This window comes from Tamandua tetradactyla, chromosome 8 (genome assembly GCF_023851605.1).
Source record: "Tamandua tetradactyla isolate mTamTet1 chromosome 8, mTamTet1.pri, whole genome shotgun sequence".
NCBI lineage: Eukaryota > Metazoa > Chordata > Mammalia > Pilosa > Myrmecophagidae > Tamandua > Tamandua tetradactyla.
This window is the reverse complement of record NC_135334.1, coordinates 37,952,809-37,975,899: the sequence shown is the minus strand read 5'-3', so window position 1 is coordinate 37,975,899 and position 23,091 is coordinate 37,952,809. Positions and strand designations below refer to the sequence as shown.

Sequence of the window (23,091 nt, the reverse complement as noted above, 5' to 3'; positions counted from 1 at the left end):
TCTACATGAAAAGTCTGAGACTCTAGAAGAAATTGAGAAAAACAAACAACACAATGGGGTAAAGCACATAGTTTCTCACTCCCACCATCCAAATTCATTTATGATCTGTTCCTGTTCATCAGGTGACCCTGAGACAAGATGTTGGGTGACAACAGTTTTATGTGGGAAGTGCAAGTGAGAAAGAAGATGAAGTGAGACAGGGGAGGAAGAAAAGCTGATGAATACTTTACTGCTAAAGGCAACTAGACCTCAGCCTCTCTGAGAAACTATACAGAAGGTCCCTCAGAATTGCTCCAGTGAGGGATGGGGAAACTGTGGTATTTATTTTCTCATTCCCGTTCCTCACTGCTTAAGAGTTAGCACTTCTAAGCTGAGATGGTCTCTGCTAGGCTCCCAGCAAGGTCCACAAGCACCAGAAATAGACCTCAAGCAGGGAAGCCAAGACACAAAGGCATGAAAATAGGACGGCGGTCATGTTTATAGGACAAGACATGGGTCCAGAGCTCCGCACTGGGGGCAGCAACGGCGTCTGCTTCATACACCAGTACCACTTTCTAAAGAACTGAAGAACTTTTCCAGAACCAGAGACTGAAATCCTCCTGAATCTGCTTTCCTCATGTTTTTCTTTTCTCTTGGACCATCTCCCCGCCTTGGTGGGTCCCACTTGGATACCTGCAGAGGCTCTGGGATGCTGTTTGTGGTTTGGCTGTATTTGAGAGCAAGGTTGGGGGGAGGCGAGAGAAGGCAGAACTGTGATCCTGCTGCTCCTGCTTTTGCCCTCAACTCAATGGCTGCCACACGCCTTCTCCTGTTCTCTGCTTAGCTGGATGTTATATTAAAAGGGGCTGGTCTCAGTCTGCAAATGTCATTTTACAAATGATTTTCTGCAATACTGCTCAAGGCAATCTTTTCTTTGGTCTCTTGTCCTCTTATTTTACTATTTTGATCCTAAACATGCCACCTCTAAAGGAAGCCTGCCCCTTGGCCATTCATTTCAAGTGTCAACTTTGTGGTTTCCTAAGATAGTAGTCTAGAAAGAGAGGTTTTTGCACTTTATGATCCATTCATGGTGGCTCGGCAGGTAGAGTTCTTGCCTGCCATGCAGGAGACCCGGGCTCGATTCCCGGTACCTACCCATGCAAAAAAAAAAAAAAAGATCCATTGGAAAGGTCAGGAGGAAGAAAATATTAAAATGTTTGTGTTTACTTATCTATTTATTTTCTACTTCTACATGGTTTTTATTTATCTAAGTTTATTTTCATCATGGGAATGAAAAATATATAAAGATGAATGAAAAATATATAAAGACAATAGCTAAGCATAATAATTTTGAGTTAACGTTCAAAGTTTTTATGATTGATTCAAATATTTTTGTTTAGAACTATATGAAAGCAAAACCAGAGTTAGTCCAACATATCAGATTTTCAGCCACAATATTTGTTCCTTACAAATATGAAAATGCTGATCTCCAGAATTAATTTAACTTCATTTTACTTTTTCTGAAACTCATTGTTCAATTTAGTACCAATGACACTTCACAATTTGACATTGTTATCCCACATTATTTTGACACTTAAGTTTTTTTCAAAATTATTGTCTCTTTACTGAATTGACTATGAAAGGGCCCAAATAAAAGATTTTATTTCACACTATGAATTTTCTGAGGTGAAATCCAGCTGATCATTTATCTAAATTGACTTTAGGATTGTTGATTCCTCAGCATAACTATACTAACACTAAAGAATGAGTGATCTCTGAAGACATACTTTTATTCATGACACCAATAATTTTTATACAGTGTGAATTCATACTTGCCCTACAAGTGTTGTCTTATGAAAGATTTTATGTGATATTTCATGAATAACATCTCCAGCTTATATTATCTGGCTCTATTTCAGGGGGCTTCATCTTCTGGTAAAGAATGTTCTCTTTATCAAATGGGCAAGCAATGTAAATAGTTTCACATCAATTACATATATGCTATGATTTCCTTCATATTGTATGGCCATCTACTAAAGGTTTGTATACAAATGTGACATTTACATTGATCTGTTCCAATATAAATTGGCTTAGATTGACACAATATTCAGGATGACTAAATGCTCTAGCAGATTGATTACAGTGATTTTTTTTCAGTATGTGAGTTTCTAGCATTTTCAAAGGTTCACTCAAGGGCTGAAATCTCTTTCAAATACAAAATCTTTTTATTATGCATTATCTCATGTCATCTAAGTAAAGAATGGTGACTGAAGCCTTTCACAAATATGGCATTCAGAGGGTTTCTCTTCAGTTTTGGTTTTGTCATGTTGTCTAAGGTTACATATATTAACTAAATTAGAGGATATGATTATGGTATCTCTACAGAGTAAATTTCCTCATACTTTTTAAAGGTAAAATGATAAGTGAAGGCTTTAACCAAAGGTGATATTCATAGGGTCACCTTCCACTGTGAATTTTCTCATATTGTCTCAGGACAGAAGATCTAGAAAAGGCTTTCCCACATCGATGGCATTTACATGGCTTCTCTCCAGTGTTAGTTCTCATATGTTGTGTCAGGTAAGTAGAGCGAGAGAAAGCTTTCCCACAAAGATGGCATTCATATGGTTTCTCTCCAGTGTGAGTTCTCTCATGTACTCTAAGTTAACAAAAATGAGTAAAGTCCTTCCCTCACTGATGGTATTCATATGGTTTCTCTTCCAGTGTGAAATTTCTCATGTTGTCTCAGGTTAGAACCCTGAGAGAAGGCTTTCCCACATAGATGGCATTTATATGGTTTCTCTCCAGTGTGACTCCTCTCATGTTGTCTAAATATAGAACAATGGATGAAGGCTTTTCAATATACATGGCATTCATATTTCTTCTCTCCAGTGTGAATTCTCTCACATTGTCTTTTGGAAGAATACAGAATGAAGGCTTTCTTACATACACAACATTCATATGGTTCTCTCCAGTGTCAGAGTCATAGTAATGTGTAAGGCCAGATTTTTGAGTAACAGATTTACTAATTTGATGACATTCAGATGATTTATTTCTGGTGCATATTTGATTTTTTTTTTTATTAAGGATGACTGGTCACTGAGGGCTCTTCCAATAAAATTGTCATGGTATGGTTTCTTTCCACCGGGTGTTAACACCTGTTGAGTCACTCTGCATGTATGAGTAAAATCTTCTGGCAATTCACATATATAATGCCATTCTTTTTAATATAGGAATTCTGCCAATGACATGATGGTCAATGTATCTTTGCAATAGTTGTGTCGCACACATAGCATTTCTTTTATTAAGACCATTTTTCTTGCTCCTCATTAAGCACACATTCTTAAAGCTCACATGAATTCTGGTATTGAAAATATCCAATTCCTCTGTACAGAGTTCCTCTCCCTCTCCAAGTAAGAAAGCGCATCATATTTGAAGACTGGATATCCCACAGAGACCAGATGACTGATATTCTCCAGCATCACTTCTCTGAACAGCTTTCTTTGGGATGTGTCTAGGAGGGACCACTCTTCCTGGGCGAAGTCTATATCTTTCAAATTCACTAATTGCTAAAGACATCACAGACATTCATGTTCAGAGAGGACCATCTCTACCAATGCCCAGAGTAGGATGTTTGAGAGGGCAGCACTGAGGAAGTAGTGCCACTGGCTTCCTTGTCAATAGCCTTCTTTGTCAATAACTCAGCTGACAACTGTCTTCCTCTGGGTTTTCATTCACAACCAGATAAGCATACAAATGGCCAAGATATCCCAGAGCTGAGCATGCCTCCTTGGTGGGTCTGTGGGAACGAAGCTTCATCCTCACTGTGGAAGCAGCACCAGGCTCTTGGGAACAGAACTGCAAGACATTTCTGGGACAATCTGAGTCATCATGGGTGGAGAAAGCAGGTGCGGGTACTTGCTGCAGGATGAACCCCTTCCTTTTCCTCTGGCTGAATCCCTGAGATGGGGCTGAGATTCCTCAGTGCCAGGCTGCGCGAAGTGGACCTATTTGCTTTTATTTTTAATTCACCTATTTAAACTGTTTCAACTTTTTATATTTTATAAGGTACAGAATATTAAACAGTACTATATATATTTTGTAAATATACGTATACATAAGTATACACATATGCAATGTCATATTGTGGGTGTGATTTGAGATTTGCCTTTGCTTTTGCTTATGGCTTTGCTGTACTAAGGAGGTACACCACCAAAAAAAGTTTGAGGACTACTGCTCTCATAGATTCCATTCTTTGTCCCCTGGCCACAGGATCAATGATCTCGGTCAAAGTCTCCATCCTTTAAGGGAACTTCTAGTTGGTTGCAATCAACTGTCACAAGAAGAAGTTCACTAGGTATGGTGAATCTCCCAGCTTCATGGTATTTTTTTCAGTCCAAATGACTCTGAGCATCTCACCTAAGATTTTGATTTGCTCATCATTGCAATCCTGTAACTTGTACTGGAAGCTTTGATAAACAAACAAACAAAGCTCTGAGAAAAATGTCCATTCGAACAAGGTCTCTCATTGTTCCATCTAACACTGTCTAAAACAGTGATTCCAACTAATAATTTATGGGAAAGACTGTAGTTATCTTCTTGACAGAAACCACAAAAGTTTGGTTGCACACATCTAAACAATATTAACTCAATTTAATAAGCAACACTTTTTTTTTTTTTTTTTTAGTGTTTTCAAAAGAGTTTATTCTCAGTTCTTATTTTGTGGATGATCCTGAGGCTGGTAGACTTTTTTTTTATTATTAATTAACGGAAAAAAAGAAATTAACCCAACATTTAGAAATCATACCATTCTACATATGCAATCAGTAATTCTTAACATCATCACATAGATGCATGATCATCGTTTCTTAGTATATTTGCATCGGTTTAGAAGAACTAGCAACACAACCGAAAAAGATATAGAATGTTAATATAGAGAAAAAAATAAAAGTAATAATAGTAAAAAAACAAAACAAAACAAAACAAAAACCTATAGCTCAGATGCAGCTTCATTCAGTGTTTTAACACGATTACTTTACAATTAGGTATTATTGTGCTGTCCATTTTTGAGTTTTTGTATCTAGTCCTGTTGCACAGTCTGTATCTCTTCAGCTCCAATTACCCATTATCTTACCCTGTTTCTAACTCCTGCTGGACTCTGTTACCAATGACATATTCCAAGTTTATTCTCGAATGTCGATTCACATCATTGGGACCATACAGTATTTGTCTTTTAGTTTTTGGCTAGACTCACTCAGCATAATGTTCTCTAGGTCCATCCATGTTATTACATGCTTCATAAGTTTATCCTGTCTTAAAGCTGCATAATATTCCATCGTATGTATATACCACAGTTTGTTTAGCCACTCGTCTGTTGATGGACATTTTGGCTGTTTCCATCTCTTTGCAACTGTAAATAACGCTGCTATGAACATTGGTGTGCAAATGTCCATTTGAGTTTTTGCCCTTAATTCCTTTGAGTAGATTCCCAGCAATGGTATTTTTCTGGGTCGTATGGCAATTCTATATTCAGCTTTTTGAGGAACCGCCAAACTGCCTTCCACAGTGGTTGCACCCTTTGACATTCCCACCAACAGTGGATAAGTGTGCCTCTTTCTCCACATCCTCTCCAGCACTTGTCATTTTCTGTTTTGTTGATAATGGCCATTCTGGTGGGTGTGAGATGATATCTCATTGTGGTTTTGATTTGCATTTCTCTAATGGCCAGGGACATTGAGCATCTCTTCATGTGCCTTTTGGCCATTTGTATTTCCTCTTCTGAGAGGTGTCTGTTCAAGTCTTTTTCCCATTTTGTAATTGGGTTGGCTGTCTTTTTGTTGTTGAGTTGGGCAATCTCTTTATAAATTCTGGATACTAGACCTTTATCTGATATGTCATTTCCAAATATTGTCTCCCATTGTGTAGGCTATCTTTAATAAGCAACACTTTTTCAATCTCAAGGGGAATGAATAGTTTGCCTTTCACTATGCCCTATCTCCTCAATAACTGTGTAAGCACCTAATGAGCAGGGATCATGTTATTAACTTTCTTTAACCTCCAAGAACACTATAAGACTACTATGGTTAAAGGTGATATTCAATAACTTGTTGAAATATTATGGGATTTACTTACTTAACTTTTGATGGATGCTTCCTGGCTATAAAGATTTGGTGATCAAGTCTTGCTATGAAACCTGGGCAGCACTGCATGCATGGTTGAATTGAGTAGCGGCAGCTCTAAAAGCACAACAACACCCAGTACAAATCAATAACAGATTCAAAGTTAATCTATATATCTCCTACAAGGCTTGTAAGTTCCATCATATCTTCTTCTTATGTTGCTAATTATTATTTCTAGTCATATGAGGATAAAAATGAACTTATTTTGGTACCATTATCCACTAAGCCCAAACCAAAATCCTATCAAAAAGAGATCACTGTGATCATCCCCATTTTACATAAGAGAATAATGAGGCTCAGAGAAAGTAATACTTTGTTTAAGGACACTCAGATAATAAATGATAAATTCAGGGAAAGTAAAACCTAGTTTTCTGATTTCAAAGATGCAACAAGCTCTGAAGTCTTTGATATGTATATCTTATACAGTTCTAGTTTGTATGTGTGTGTGATTTTTTCCCAGAACTTCAGATACACAATACAGTAATTTTATAGAATGGTAGAGTTTCATATTCTGTTAAATTGTTGATACTAGATTTTGATGAAGACTTTATTTTGTCGACCTTCTTTCATCCTAGAAGCAGACTGAGTTGAAATGGTCAAAGCATGAGTATTACAGCTTCTTTGTAAAGAGAAATTAGCTTAGAGCCTGTTACATTAAAAGTACAGCATGAGTTTTTTTTCTCGAATTGAACTACCTTATATCTAGAATGAAAAAAAAAATCCTAGTATCAACTACTATTCAAGATCCTAATTACTTTAGAGGAAAAATTCAATGCCATAAAGGAATGATCTTGCCTACAACTATAGCAGAGAGGACAAAGACCTGAGGCTAACTGCTGGATAATACAGCTATACATCCACTCCTACAAACACAAGTTACACCTTCTACTAGAAGTTGCCATCATTTCTTTTTTGCAGGCTTGTTGATTACAAATTCAGGAGGCGATGTCCCTATCTGCTTTAAGCTTCTCTATAAAGAAATAGGTTCAAAATCCAATGTTAATATTTAAAATCATGAGAAAAGTGAAGCTTCACTCTTCCATGTCAGTCTAGTGCCATGTATTTCATATTGGATAAGCTGTAATTTACAAATTCCCCTTAGAACATTTGGTCTAGCGTGTCATGGCCACAGGCATTTAGGGGCCCACCACAACTCTGTATTCTAGATGAAAAACATTTCATGAGGAACTGAAGAACAGGAAGTGAAGCCAAGTCTTTGTTCAAAGTTAATAGTGTTCTAAGTTTTTTCCTTTCAAGGATCCTTTAAAAAATTGTATCGTATTAACTGTATACAACCTAAAATTCCCCTTTTTAATTACTTTCAAGTATACAACAGAAATTGTATTAATTACATTGATGCTACCATCACCACTCACCCATTACCAAAACTATTCCATCACCTGATGCTGTTTTGAAGGAAAAGAAAATGCAAGAAAATAAACCCCCAAAACCAGTTTTGTTAGGGTTACCTGGTTAGATTTCACTTCATTCACACTCTGTAAAGATAAGATTAATGACCTTATCTTCCTTCCCTTCAAATCAGAAATTGGAAGCTGATTTTGAAAGCCAGGGCATGTGGTTACCCTGATTAGTTCTTCTTCTCTGAAGGTCTCCAAAGAGAGATTACAGTTGTTCTGCAGATAAGCAGCACTAAAACATTTTACCAATACATGAGCAAGCAAGAGAATATCAGCAGGTAAGCACATTTTATGGGCTGAGTAAAACAAAATGCTTGAAGTAGAATGGAAATGATAATGGAAGAGAGTGACAGCCAGTAGAGACGTTAACATTCTGAACCCATTTTCATAGCATAAAGGACAAGGTTATGGACCTGAGGTCAACCGGATGATCTAAAAAAGAATTCTCCTTGTATCCAGTCTGCTAAACATAATTTTTCTGAGAAAAATAGGTGCGTTGATTTATCTTTTATTTCTTTTTAAATGAAGCTTTTCCTTCTCATGCTTTGTATTTCATTTTCATATTTGGGATACAATTAAATACTATGGACAGATGGTTTTTTTGCCATGCTAATTACCTTAGCAGTCAATTAATTCAGCTGTTGTTTAGAATAGAGAAAGCAAAATAAACAACAATCTGGAAATTTTATCTTTTATAGACAGTTGTAGAAACATCACCTGTCATGCATACAATCCATATAAATATCCAAATGACCAAACTGCTGTGGTACAATGGGTGTTTTTTATTATTTTGGATCTTTTCAACATACCTCTGTCCTGCAGAGAAGCAACACATGTCCATCTACAAAGACACCTGACCTCAGAGAGTCACTACAAATGAATTTCCATACATCTAGATTTTGAGGTGACACTGCCACTGGCTGGGGGAACCAAATTCTTTTTGTTTGGGAAGGTGGCATGCCTATGCTTAGAAGGTGAATGCATGTACATAACAGGAAAACTGGTTAGTTTCAGAAAGTTTTGTATTGTAACATAAACAAGGGTCTATAGCATCATCAACATTTTCTTTAAGACTAAAATATGATATTTATATGATATATTCATTGTGAAAAGTAGCCACCAAGACTTTTGGAAATACCTGAGGTGGCCTCTCTATTTTTCAATAAAATATCTCTGCAGTCTACAGAGCTACAAAAGCTAAGACAGATAGGACATGCAATGCCCAGGTCTTAAAGGACGATGAAGGTGAACTGAGGAAAAGATCTATTCAGATTTCAACTCAGGGCATCCCACAGGCTTTTCGTCATGAATTAAAGACCACCTCTTAACTCAGATAGCCAGGCTTTGTACCAAAGAAGAAGCTAGGCAGAGATTCTGTTTGGCCTGTGTGGGTGCTTGTGTCAACTGGGAGTGAGGGGAGGGCAGGCTGGAAAGGAGAATGTAGTACTTTTTGACAGTACTACTCCATCTCTTCTCCCATCCTTCCAGCTCACTATCACTATTATTTAGTCATAGCAAGTACTGGATAATAAATTAACAATAAAATGTGTGTGTCAGTAGAAAGGGGTCGAGTGAATTGTACGTTGCACAAAGGGAAGAATAGTTCCTATTAACACAAATAGGTAAAATTTAACTTTGGCTGTAACCAAATCATTCTCTCAGGCCCAACTCAGTGGTATTTCCCTCAAGTGAGCATTCTGGAGAGTACCATCCACAACCTGCACCCCACCCCAACCAGGTAACCCATACCTCCTGCGAACAGTCACAGCATTTTATTTATAGGAAGCTCTCATGACTCATTAATTTCTACCACACAAAATAAATCAAAGTGCATGTGCCTTATCTCCTCTAGTTGGATATCTTGCTCTTTGAAGGAGACAAATGACTTCTATTCATTCTTCGGTCCTCAAACCCCCCAGCCCACTGCCTTGTTAATAGGAATTGGTCATTAAATACTTACCATATGAAAGCATTAACATGTTTCTGAGCTCATCCCCAAATGGTATAAAACTAATTATACAAATACTAAAAAAAGTCTATAACTTTCCAAATACAAATACAGTACTTCTGGGTAACTAATGGGAATGAAATGCTTCCAAATAAATACTTGCTCTCCACTGATTTCCCATTAGGGCTAACTATATGGGTTCAAAAGCATGAAAATCAAAAAAAGGAATCTGACCTGAAAAGAAAACAAATCCAAACACAGAGGTATCAGGCTCGGGTTTCTTCCTGGCAGCAGTGAGAAAGGACTCTTGAAGATGTATGCCTTACTTTGGTTGTTTTCTGCTGATTCTTAAACATTGTGTAGTCCTGTGGTTATCTGGCTATTCATTCAAACATTTGTGGGTCTCTATTATGATCAAGACCCTGTGTAAGAAAGTTTGGAATGTTCACAGTTGCACAAGATAAGGTATCTGACATTTAAAAGACTAATGGAGAAAATGTCCTATACACATTGTTTTAATGAAAGAAAAAAGCATAATTTGTAAAATAAAAGTAAATCAGAGATTTAATAAAGGCATTGACTAGTAAACAAACCCCCCTGGGTTGTTCTCTAGCTGTTGTTTTAATCTTATGTATTAGATTAAAATCTTCCAAGATTGCTCTTGGAAGTTGGGGAATATGCTCAGACTCTGTATTTTCTATTAACCACCCTGGAAGGCACAGGCATTTAGAAGGTGCTCAAAAGGTAATGCTCTTTTGTTGACTGAATGTTAACCTTCTTGAGATGAAGCATCTAAGTCTCTACTTTTCAAGGTAATACATGATTACCTGAATCAATGATGCATTCATGTAGATGCTTCAACCATTAACGCTCTGACAAAGAGAATTTATGATGGAATTATTAAGGTGTATTTTAACTTATGGATAGATCCATAAGCCATTTCTAAGCTACAGTGACCGATTTTTATAGTAGTTGATCACGTCATTGCAAAAAAAATAAACACTAAAATATTGGTTTGAATGATTTTCTCACAGCTGAATTTACAACCTAAGGCCCTATTAAGTTACATCTCTTATCACTACTATTTCTATTTTGTTATTCTCAACACAGCAGCAAAAGGAAGATGCAGGCATTACTTTCCCAAGATACACTGAAAATTAAGAAACAGATAAAATGTCAACCCACAGAGTAATGTCACAAACTTTTCTCAGTCTGTTTGTAATTTGTTGCACTAAATTTATTAAATTTGTAAATGTTCTTCTCACAAATTATAAGTGATATTCAGATATTCAGCAACAAGATGTACCTCCCACAGATCAGAGTAATTTCTATAAGGTGATCAAGGCACTGGAAAGGACCATAAGGCATGAAATCCTAACAGCAAACTTTCTTAAAAAAGCAATATGCTATCTATATCTGTATTTATATATATATCTATATACCTATCAGAAAGACAGAGAGACTTGGAAAGTATGCACTGTGAAGAGCCAAAAGTTATCAAGAGATTATATTATCATATATCACATAATTTTCAATAAGTAACATGCAAATTAAAATGCATCTTTTTTCATGATAAAATGTTAAAACTAATAATCTATAAAATAAAGCAATAAATAAATTCAATGCACCATGAAAACAGTCCCTTCAGGAAAATAGCAATCTTTTAAATGCACTTTCAAAGTAATTGGAAAACTGTCCTGACTAACTGAGCGTGCACTCATGCTGTGTGTGTGTGTGTATTTTGTCCATATTCTTGTCTCTTTATAACAAAGCATAGCCATCAGCTGAGTTCCCAGCAGGGTGGGACAAACTAAATTCTCAGGTCCCATGACTTTCTTCAATTATATGTCTGCATATTTATATATTTATTTAGTAGCTCCTTTTCTGGTATTTAAATTTCAAAGATGGGCAATAGCAAGCCTTTTCATACGAGAAAAGATCCAAATCTACTAATGAAAGCTAAATTGATTAATATAGCGTTTTAAAAAATACACATATTAAATAATTAGCTGCAAAAATAAATTCTACCCTTTCATGACAGTACTAGTACAATTTATTGTATTATTATAAAGCAGATGAAGGAACAGTAAGGAAATTTGTTGTTTAACCTAAGGATGCAACTTTCAAAGTTCTGCATCTTCCCTAAATCTCAATGAAAACCTCAAGTGATGATTTAACTATCTTAATAAATATTGGTTGCATTTTATTTTAAAAATAATATCCAGGCACATATTTAAAAGAAGGAAGAAACACAGCAGACTAATACATTTGCTTAACATGGTTTAATTATTTTACGTGTTGCATAATGAAATTTACACAGCTACTCTTATTTTTTTCACTAATAAGACCACAATTTTGCTTCGTAAAACTATAGTAGTTAAACTTCAACTGACTATACTAAGCAGAACCATCAGTTATCTGTTTCTGGTTTTGTTTTGCTGGATTAGGCTTTTATAAAGAAGCAAATTATGAAAGGTATTATTGTGGATTTATTCCAAAAAACAACTTTAGAGTTATTTACTTAACCAGAGTAAAATCAGTGCCATCTCTTTTATTTTCTGAGTATTTAGGCTATACAATGAGAACTGATTTTCTGAGTGATAGCTCTGAAGCTTTTCAGGAATCTCACTTATCAAAGAAAGATTCAATGATGTTCCTATATTGTCCTTACAAGAAAGAAAAATAAGAGACTGTATCTCACAAAGAACTCCTAAGAAACGTTCCAATAGCCTTCAGTTACCTAGATTAATACACTTCACTAATTCACATCACTCATTTCTCAGCAGCCCTTGCAATAGGGATTTCTGGTATAACAATATTTTCTGCTTAGGAATGTTTCCTTATATATATGTCCCCAGTAGTCTCCAAGTTTATTGTAGAACCGGAAGAAATGTTAAATTAAAAATTTGAGGGAAGAAAATTATATATATGGCTTCGGAATCACCAATAGTGATGAGTAAAATCAAAGAATAAAATTAGGTGTAAATAGAAGTACTAAGTCACCCCAGGAGGTTGTGTTTATCTTTTCAGATTCCAGGCTGTTTTGCAGCAGGAGGTTTAAGCACTCGAATGGCTGGACTAGAGGATGGAAAGGATCCCTGCCAATCCTGACATCTAAGATCTATGGAATGGTGACAGTAAATTGGCTAGACTTTGAGGCTTCTTACTTTCCATTTTGTGTTCTGAGTAACATGTAAAATAAGAAGTACATAAATGTAATATGACACCAAATGTGAAAAAATGCAGCAAGATAATAAAAATATTGCATAAAGTTTGTTACATTTCAAAGTAATGGTACTATGAAAACAAACAGATGCTAGATTCTTTTGTTGTGAACTAGAGCTCTTGCTTTACCAAAAAAATCTCATTCTATAAAAAATATTATCCACCGTCACACACACACGCACGCACAAACAGACACACATGCAGACACCCTATATTATCTCCCTAGCTATTAGGTTTTAAAAACAAACTGTCCAAAATTACTGGTGGTAGGGAGAAAGACACTGAATTCAAGCATCACTGGTTTTTAGTCTGTTCTTTAGCATATGACAATTCTCATGGGAACATTCATTATTGATCACTGACGAATTTATCAGGATGCCAAGAACCAGGGAATAAATCTAGTAACTTGATATTTTTGGGTCAAAGGGTCATTCACCTCTATAAATAGTGAAAAATAGCTCTAAATGATTCATAATTTTCTTCAGGAAAATTACAATGCTGAATTTTTCCCCTGACATTTTATAAAGTCCCTCATATCAAGAAGTGTTGCTTTTCTACATAATGTCTCCAAGTCAGGCCACACTCTCCTTGGCAGTTCCTTCATTTCTCTACCCCACCCACCCATGCATGGCTGACTCCTCAAATTTCTACGCCTAGCTCTTCCCAGATGACTTCCCTGCCCAACAACCCCCACCATCTCATTCATTTGCTCTCCAGATATTAATTTCCCCTCACTGTGCAAGCTTCTACTTTTGCGTTTTCACTCTTCCTTCTCCAAACCGTGTGTCTGTCTCCTCTTTTAGACTGGGAACTTCTTTAAGGACAGAGACAGCATTAAGCTTATTCATATCTGTACCTCCAGAACTTAGCACATTCTTCACACACACCGGGCACTCAGTCAACATCTCTAATATACATGAATACGAGTATAGAAGCATTATGGGGTAATGAGTGAGACACATTCTTACATCTGAGATGTCAAGTACAAGAGAAAAAGGAGAAAAAAAAATCTCAAGGCCGATGCGATGTCCTACTCTGATGGTGCAGGCTGACAAAACTGGGCGCAGGGAGGGGGAAGGAGGCACGGAATGATGACTATCTTTGGCTGCTATGTAGTTATAGCCAGGAAGATCCAGCTGGGGGTGAGTGGGCACAAGCTCTCTGCAGCACCAAGTGCTTGATGAAATGAAAAGGAAAAGCAACTGGCACTCAGCGATTGCTATCCAACACCATTTATCCTGAAGCCTCTCTTTACCCTTCACCTGTGCGCCTCCACTCTTGGGGAATTGGGGGAGGGGATTTGCATCCTAGGGTCAGAGATATGGGCAGAGTGGCATTCACAACACACTTCACTGCAGAATCAACGTTCAACTGGTCACCTTAAAGCCACTTCATCTGTTCAAAACAACAGCTTATTTTTAACCAGTCTCACATTTTAGAGACCTTCTGTGTATTCCACATACCCTGCTTCCTTTACACTCTCCGCAGCCACAATCCTGCCCATAAGAAGCTCCTTTTTCGCATCAGCTTCCACTTCGGACCATTGAGAAAGCCTCCTAACTGCTTCTAGGTTAACTCTACTCATCTGTTACAGGAAACCTCCTCCTTAAAACCACTAAACGAAAAAAATAAATCCATCATGAATATCTGCTTCAAATCTTTTCCATTTCCTTTCTTCCTCTTTTCCTCTCATTTTTCCTCCCATGGGGCAGAAGGATTCTCACTTATTGATAATATTTAAACTCACTGGATTCACATATAAGACTAAAAATTGGCTCCAACTAATGTTTCTCAGCTTTGTGTTCTGCCACTCAAATTCATGTACAAATTCCTGTTAGACTGAAAGTTTGCCTTCCTATGGCAATAACAGGTCTTGTCATGGATTCTTGCTTTTGCACATCCAATTCTTTTTGTTTGGTGTGACTCTGACCAATTTACACTTAGGAAATGCTCGTCATTGAATCTCCAGCTTGAATATCTCTTCTGGAGAGCAACTTGCTCTGCCCTATTAGTCCCTTTAGTACACTGAACATATCTTTGTTAAAGTACTTATCTCCAATATTGTGATATACCTATATACCCATCAATTCCACCCTGGAATGAGATCCTTAGGGGCAGGTGCCAAGGTTGACTTATCTTACAATACCAAGTACATATAGCATGATAACTGTACAAACATTCATTCTTTGGGGAATAAGTAAAAGTTCATAAAATACAGCTTTAAAATGAATAAGATGAATGTTAATATTTTGTTTAGGAAAAGCTGAAATCATATCAAAATAAAAAGATGTTAAATAGGCTTTTGGATTGGTCTTGTCACCTAATGGGTCAGAGTAAATTTGTTTCTATGGGAATAGACATTCTAAGTTCCAAAAGGCACACATACACATGAATTATGGAACCCAACATCTTGCTTCAAGACTCCATGGGCCCAAGCAACAGACAATGAAGCTGGAAGGGGGTGCCCAGGCTGGTGAGCAGCTCGGCCTCTCTGAGAGGTAAAGGAGCCTGAGCAACACGTGCCAAGTCTAAGAAACAGCCACGTCATCATCAGAAACCAGCTCCAGTCAGCCAGCGAACAATCTAATGCCCTCTGCCCATCTGGCCCTCTTGGGCCCATGCCATGCTGATCACCGTGTACTGCGTGCGGAGGAACCTCTCTGAGGTAACCTTCTCCCTTCAAGTCAGCCCTGACTTTGAGCTCCGCAACTTTCGGGTCCTCTGTGAGCTCGAGTCTGGCATTCCCGCTGAAGAGATCCAGATAATCTTTGCAGAGCGACTTCTTGCTGACGACCACTGTTCCCTGGGCTCATATGGCCTAAAAGACGGTGATGTTGTTGTTTTGCTTCAGAATGAGAATACGGGAACTCGATCCCCAGGAAGAACGTCAAACCTGCCTCGATTAGATTTCAGTGGCGTAGCTGTGCCTGGAACATCCAGCTCCCGCCAGCAGCACCATCAGCGATCACAAACAGCCCAGAACTCAAGCGGCATGGCCTCGGGAGAGACGATAGCTGCTGCTCAAGGTCTGGACAGCCCAGCCTTGATTCGAAGCATGCTGCTTTCCAATCCCCATGATCTGTCTCTGCTGAAGGAACGGAATCCCCCCTTGGCGGAAGCTCTGCTTAGCGGAAACCTTGAGACGTTTTCTCAGGTCCTGATGGAGCAGCAAAGGGAGAGGGCCCTGCGAGAGCAAGAGAGGCTTCGCCTCTATTCTGCTGACCCATTTGATCTGGAAGCTCAGGCAAAAATAGAAGAGGAAATCCGGCAGCAGAACATTGAGGAAAACATGAATATTGCGATGGAAGAGGCTCCCGAGAGTTTTGGCCAAGTGGCAATGCTCTATATTAACTGCAAAGTGAATGGACATCCTTTGAAGGCTTTTGTTGACTCAGGTGCCCAGATGACCATCATGAGCCAAACTTGTGCTGAGAGATGCAACATAATGAGGCTAGTGGACCGAAGATGGGCTGGGGTTGCTAAAGGAGTGGGCACGCAGAGAATTATTGGCAGAGTTCATCTAGCTCAGATTCAAATTGAAGGTGATTTCTTACAATGCTCTTTCTCTATACTTGAGGAGCAACCCATGGACATGCTTCTAGGGCTAGATATGCTCAAACGACATCAATGTTCCATCGACTTGAAGAAAAATGTGCTAGTGATTGGCACCACAGGTACACAGACTTATTTTCTTCCTGAGGGAGAGTTACCCCCGTGTGCCAAGCTGGTAAGTGCTACTGGGCAAGAGGAGTCTTCAGATAAGGAAAGAGCAGATGGTATTAAAAATTCAGTCATGGATTCAGGACGGAAAAAGCATTGAAGTAGGCTGTAAATATACTACCACCTTGAGGGAGCCTCAGGTCCCAGAAAATTATAAGAAATGAGCTCATGGCCATGTAATCATTAAAACATTGCTAACAACTAAACCTGGCCTTGGAACTAAATTCTGAGATCCCTAACTATGTAAATCGTGATTGCTTGATTTTGGCTCCTCTTCCATTTCCCCTATCCAGAGAGCGCTGAACCTCATCTTGGGAAGGCTCTCTCTGGAGGCTCCAGTTGATTTCCAGATAATGCATGAAAAGGAAAACCAGCCTCTTCCTTTTATAGACACCATCTTATCTGATTAAAGCTGTCCAAACCAGCTGCTATTTGGTGCTGCATTAATGGGGCAGAATTCCCTGGAAAAAGTCATTGCTACATGCCCTATAAGGCATCTACACACAACTATTTCAAAGCAGCACCAACACCTGTTTATATGTCAGAGTTATATGTCTCTTTGCACAGATTTTGTTTGCTCTGTGAAAGATATTAGAAATGATGGGTCAATTATACTTTTGAATTAATACTTATACACGTCTGTTTTGGGTAGCATAAGGGTCAATTTCCTCATATTTTACTTGTTCTCCTTCCCTGGAGTCCCTGTTACCACAGCATGTTCACTGCAACCTACCACTATAGGCTACTTTTTTTTTTTGCCATTTTTGAGAAAATGGGTTTTCCTTCTAGAATGTCCAGAAATAATTCTTTCTTTCCCCTGAATTCAAGGTAACTCTGGTTGTAAAATGAAGGCAATGAATTAGATCTTTAGATCTATTCTTTTTCTCCTCAAATGATGGTGCTTTAAGGGAACCTGCATTTGCACAGTGGTGGGAGCGGGAGGTAGGGGCTGGCCGTGTTCCGGTGATCATTTCAACTAGATCAACATCTTTAAAGAATTTTGCTTTATAGATTAAGCTGTGACATAAGACGTTGCTTGAAGAAAAGGTGTCACTGCTAAATAACACTTGAAAATATTTGAATGAGACGATCTCCAAGGCCTCATTCAGTTCTATGATCCATTTCAACAAAGCTATTTTTCAACTTCTGGTAATGGGGTATGTAGGAGAGAACAGGCTCACCTGTCCGAGGACATCAAACTCAGGGAAAAATGTTTCAGGGCAAAAATTCATCAAGCCTGGCATTAGAACAGTGGCTCCAAAGTTAAGAAATGTATATTCTTATCCTAGTTCTAGACAAACCTGGTCATCTATTTTAGAACTCAGTTTCTCATCTATGCATTGAGTGAGCCCAATTCAAGTACTTGACTGTATTATGATGAAGAATATCCCTTAAGTTATTCTATTTTCTTACAGAGATATAAAGCCACCAGAAGTATTCCCAATTGCTACAGAAAAAAGAATCCTTCCATTTACTCTTCAGGTCCCTTTCTTATTCTGCTTCTTGGTCAGACTAATCACTCCTTTTTAAAGAGTCACTTATTCCCCTCCAGCCAACATCAGTTCATGTCCCAGATTTCTTCTTCCTTACAAATGTAACCTTTGTTCACGTTTCCCAACCTTGTCTACCCTTGCACCCAAGTTACCAACCAGTAGAACTGCTTAAAAAACAAATGAACAGGGCATGCAACCGTAGTTCAGTGGTAGTATTCTTGCCTGCCATGCAGGAGACCCGGGTTCAATTTCTGACTTCCCCTTCAAAAACAATTTTTTTTCAACAAATGGTGCCGCATTAATGGGGCAGTCACATGGAGAAAGAATGAAATGTGACCTGCACCATACAGCACACACACAAACAAACAAACAACAGATGGACAGATTCATTTTCTACCTTTGTTTCTAATTAAGTACTCAGGAAAAACACATATAACAAAATGAAAGAATAACATTCAGAGTGAAACCAGGGATAAGCAAAATGTCTGTGAATAGATGGTCCAGAGAGAAAAATATGTGAAAGGCTTGGTATTTTCTTCTGGGCTCCATTTGAAGGTCCATATATGCAAAAAAAAAGATCTGTTTTGGACAGGTCACTTAGGACTGCTCAATGTCAAACAGAGTTAGTACATGGCCTAGGGTGATGTCCAGCACACAAGAGCCAGTCTAAAAATCACAGAATCTTTAAGGTAAAAGACAGTTTACAGGACACCTGGTTCCCCCACCCTGCATTTATCCCAATTCTATAATGAATTCCTGACAACATCCCAACAACATGACAAGATATTATTATGGACATGTGTATAAACATCTTTAGTGTTGAGGAATATCCTTTCTAAGGAAGCTATAATGTTCTTGGAAAGTCACAGGCAAAATTTTTTGTTTCTTATTTTGAGCTGAAATCTATTGTCCTATCTATTCTAATAAACTGGTCTTCATTCTCCCTTCTGCCAAGAACACACTTAATCTCTGTCATGAGGTAATTCTTTCAATATATGAAATCAATATCATCCTAAACATTTATTTTTTGTAGGCTTCCACCAGATTGTTTCTTCCTCATAGGATAAACTCAGAATCTCCAAAATTTCTGTCCTGTTTCTTTGGACATGTTCCAGTTTCTAAACATGTGACTTGTGTGAATGGATAGATAATTTAAAAACGTTTTATTGAATTGAAAAGCAATGATCTCAAGGAAAAAATTCAATAAAGTGAATTCATTGAGCATTGCCTTTTTTGATCAATACATTTTAAATCATAGAACTCAGTTTCTCATCTATACATTGAGTGAGCCCAATTCAAGTTTTAAAATTATTTATAAATAAATAATACATTTTAAATTCCCAAACAGAAAGTTTTTAAAATTAGTGTCATGGATTAAAGTTTTGACTCAATCTGTATACACCTGGATAGGTCCTAATAAATTAAAATTTAAATGGACTGGATTTATGGAAATGTAACATCTTCCACATGTCTATTAAGTGGATCACATGCGACGCAAGGTCCTTTGTATATATTACTGCCTTTAATCCTTAAATCTTCAATTAGTTATCATTTATCCCATTTTACAGATAGAGAAGCTGAAACTCAAAATGATCACAAAATATACAGAGCTCAGTATTTTTTAAAGTTTTTTTGATGACAACTTACAGTTAGAAGCGTATTTTACATTGTGATCTAGTTTTACACACACACATTTTCTGCTATACAAAAACAATTGAAAAAAATCTTGAAATAATGTTTCATTCTTTACTAGTCTGTTTTTTAAAAATTACATTTTAATTTTTAAAAATTAAGTTTGGCATGTCCCACTAAAATGAATCCCATTATGGTGACCTGACCAACCCACCTGATTGTCTGATTCGAATGTTTCTGATTTCAAACATCAGGTTCTTTCCACCACGTGATTTGTTTTAAATAACACATTTTAATCCTAGATACTGATACAAAACTAAAGTGAAATTTCATTTTATAGAAAGTGCCAAAACACTGCCAGTAAAAATGATAACAGAGCAGCCATAATCAGAATATATTCAACAATTAGTTATTGAAATCCCATGAAATAAGCACTGAACCAGGATTTTATAAATATGGAAATGAATAATTTTCATTTTCAGACCTCAGGGTGATTACAATTTAGTAGAGGTAGAAGGCAGACTATAATGAACTAAGAGCAAAACAGATAGGCACAAAATTAGTAATAGGTTGGTAAAACTGAAGAATGAATGTTAGTCCTGTGGTTATTTTGGAAACAAGAAATAAGCAAGCAGATAAAATGTACTTTCAATGTATCTAAAATTCTACCATTGATGCTGGAGAAAAAAAAAAGCCTGCCATCTTAAAATAAAGGTTGCTAATAACATAACTTACAAATATCTACCCCTGGGAATTTACTATCTAAAAATTAGGAAACGGATCTTTCTTTTCTTTCTTCCTACTAGAAATCATGATAGAGTAGACTGCATAATTAAATAGACCTAACCTTTTTAAATAACAAGCAATTTAAAATAATCCATTAAACCTTTGGTATCACCTAATGCCCATTTAAACTCCCATCTTACTGAAAAGAAAATCCCTATTGTGCTAAGCATGCATTTTAAGGCTACACTGATGCATTCTGTCCCAGTTAAATCTGGAAGAGCAATGTTTAAAATAAGTAGAGAATATAATCTTTCTTTCTTAAAATATTGGGTCATGTTTTTCTTGTTAATAGGGGAAAATCCATTCCCCCCCCCCCAAAAAAATGGATGTCTTCAGGTATTAATTCATCTTCACAACAGATACTAAACATTGCCTTTTTAATTAAAAGACCATTGAGCTTCTTTCAGAATGCCAATTATAAGAAGGCCATTTGCTGACATCCAACTTTCATAGAGAAGAATTCAAGGAGATGATTAGAGAGTGATCATTACATTAGGAAACTGTTGGTAAAGATATTAACCAATGCTAATATTTATAGTGATTCTTTGAGCTTGATATGAGCCTGCAAAAAATCCAAAGAAGAGGAACAAAGCTTAAAACAGGCAGAGGAGAAAAAAAACAAATGAAACAAAAGTTTGGGTTACCTTTAACACTCTAATCTTTTCTTGGTTTAAGTAATGTAAATAGACCTATTTTTATATGGTGGGTGGGGATTGGACAGAGATTAGAAAATAGCTATCTTCTTTGATGAATTAACTAAAAATGAAAATATTCTCATTATTTTTCACAGTAAAAACTCAGTGAAGCTTGCTTTTGAACCCCAGCTTATTTCCACATCCATCTGTTTAGAATCTCAGAATTTCCAAGGATCTGCTAATCAGAAAAATGGAACTTGCTATCTTGCTGTGCCTCCTATGTCCGCTCATAGGATCCACTTAAAAGGCTGTTTAGATGGTCACACCTGAAGACGCTCTGTCTCATATTATTGCACTATTTCCCGATGATTTTTTTTTCTAGAATGAGCTTTATAAAATCAGTTTTTCTGCATTTCTAGTCAGTAAGACCTATTTTAAAAACATCATTATAAAAATCACAAAATTATTTCATGGGATCTGCTTCAGATGAGAGTAAAGGGTATATTTTTCAATTGTTACCTGATGTATTTATGGAGAGTCTTAACGAAATAGACAAGGATTACCAACATAAGTATATTCCAGTTAAATAAACACTTAAATTCAACAACCTCAAAGTAACAAAGGTTATTCTGCAACCTCAATCAACACTGAATTCTTACTCTGCCAGGGCTTTACTACAAAGATCCCTTGAGTTGAATAGGAGAGTTAATTAAAAATCACATTAATGCACATATTCTCCTGTCCAAACTTATGTTCAGGGATTCAATTAGTCTAACAGTTTAACAGTATCAGCATTTTGCATTCATTAGTATCACTAAATGTTCAACATACATTTTCTTCAAAAGTTTTGTCATTGTCCTGTGTCATGCAGAGAGACAAGGAAATTTAGGTTATAGTTTTAATCTTTAATAAAACTAAGTTAGAAGAAATAGAAAAAAAATACAAGAAAAGGATACAAAAATATTTAATTTGGTGCTGGATCATGCAATACAGAATATGGAGTTTAGAGAAATGGACTCTTGCTCTTCTCTTGAGAAGTTAAATGCAAAATGGCAGAATCTGTTCCACAAAATCTTATTGAGCATTTACTGTATGTCAGGCACTTTTCAGGTGCTAGATTTCTTCAGTGCAGTAATAGATTCCTGGGGCTCAATTGTTGCTTTGAGCTGCAGCCAAACATGTTGTTTTAGTTTTTAAAAGCTGCTGGATATTCCAGAATATTCCAGAAATGGAACAGCTTTTAAAAAGGGAAATTTAATAAGTTACAAGTTCACCGTTCTAAACCTATGAAAATGTCAAATTAAGGCATCCAGAAAAAGATACCTTAATTCAAGAAAGGCAGATGGGTTTAGAACAGCTGGGAAGTCACGTGGCTGGCATCTGCTGGTCCCTTGCTCCTGGGCTCCACTGCTTTCAGCCTCTGTCCCTGTGGGGGTTCTTCACTTTGCTTCTCCGGGGCTGGTTTTCATCTCTTGGCTTCCCTTGGGCTCTCTCCAGGTTCTGGCTTGCTTACCATCTCATGGCAATGTCTGCTGGGCTCCAAGCATCTCCAAACATCTGTATCTGTGTTCTCTGCCTGTCAGCTCTGCTCTGAAGTCTCTGTCAGCTCTGTCGTTTTCTGAAGTTCCTCCAAAATGTTTCCCCTTTTAAAGACTCTAGTAAACTAATCAAGACCCCCCTGGAATGGGTGGAGCCACATTTCCATAGAGATAATCTAATCAAAGGTTTCTCCCCTCTAGTATTGAATCAGGATGAAAAGAAAGGGCTGCTCTCACAAGACTGGATAGGGATTAAAGTATGGCTTTTTTTGGCATACATAATAGCTTCAAACCACCACATACATAAAATCTGTTACCTCTTCAAACAGGAGTCAGTCAGGGGTCCTATGTGATGACCAAGACTACAGACCCCCAGTTAGCATATGGATTGTCAGGCTAAACTTCCAAATGCAGTCTACTGTCCTTGAACTGTGTTCAGCTTGTTTCCTATGATGGAGCTAATCCAGGAGCATAGTTTCACAGTAAACTGGCACTTCTCTCAAAAAGCTAATGGAAAGGGCTTGTGATTTACACACACATG

The 23,091-nt window shown here is 37.3% G+C and overlaps 2 protein-coding genes across 3 annotated transcripts in view; one reads left to right on the top strand and one right to left on the bottom strand.

Annotated features, from left to right (window-relative positions):
* The window catches only part of PDGFD (platelet derived growth factor D), a 228,869-nt gene that overhangs the window by 96,620 nt on the left and 109,158 nt on the right, over positions 1 to 23,091 (bottom strand). The window lies entirely within an intron of this gene.
* DDI1 (DDI proteasomal shuttling factor 1) lies at positions 15,126 to 16,890 on the top strand. Its single transcript, XM_077113107.1, has one exon. It carries the CDS (start codon positions 15,370 to 15,372, stop codon positions 16,564 to 16,566), a length of 1,197 nt encoding a protein of 398 aa, XP_076969222.1. The 5' UTR covers positions 15,126 to 15,369; the 3' UTR covers positions 16,567 to 16,890.

What these genes read in the sequence shown, in the direction of transcription:
- DDI1 (XM_077113107.1), top strand. Translation starts at nt 15,370, where the DNA reads ATGCTGATCACCGTGTACTGCGTGCGGAGGAACCTCTCTGAGGTAACC.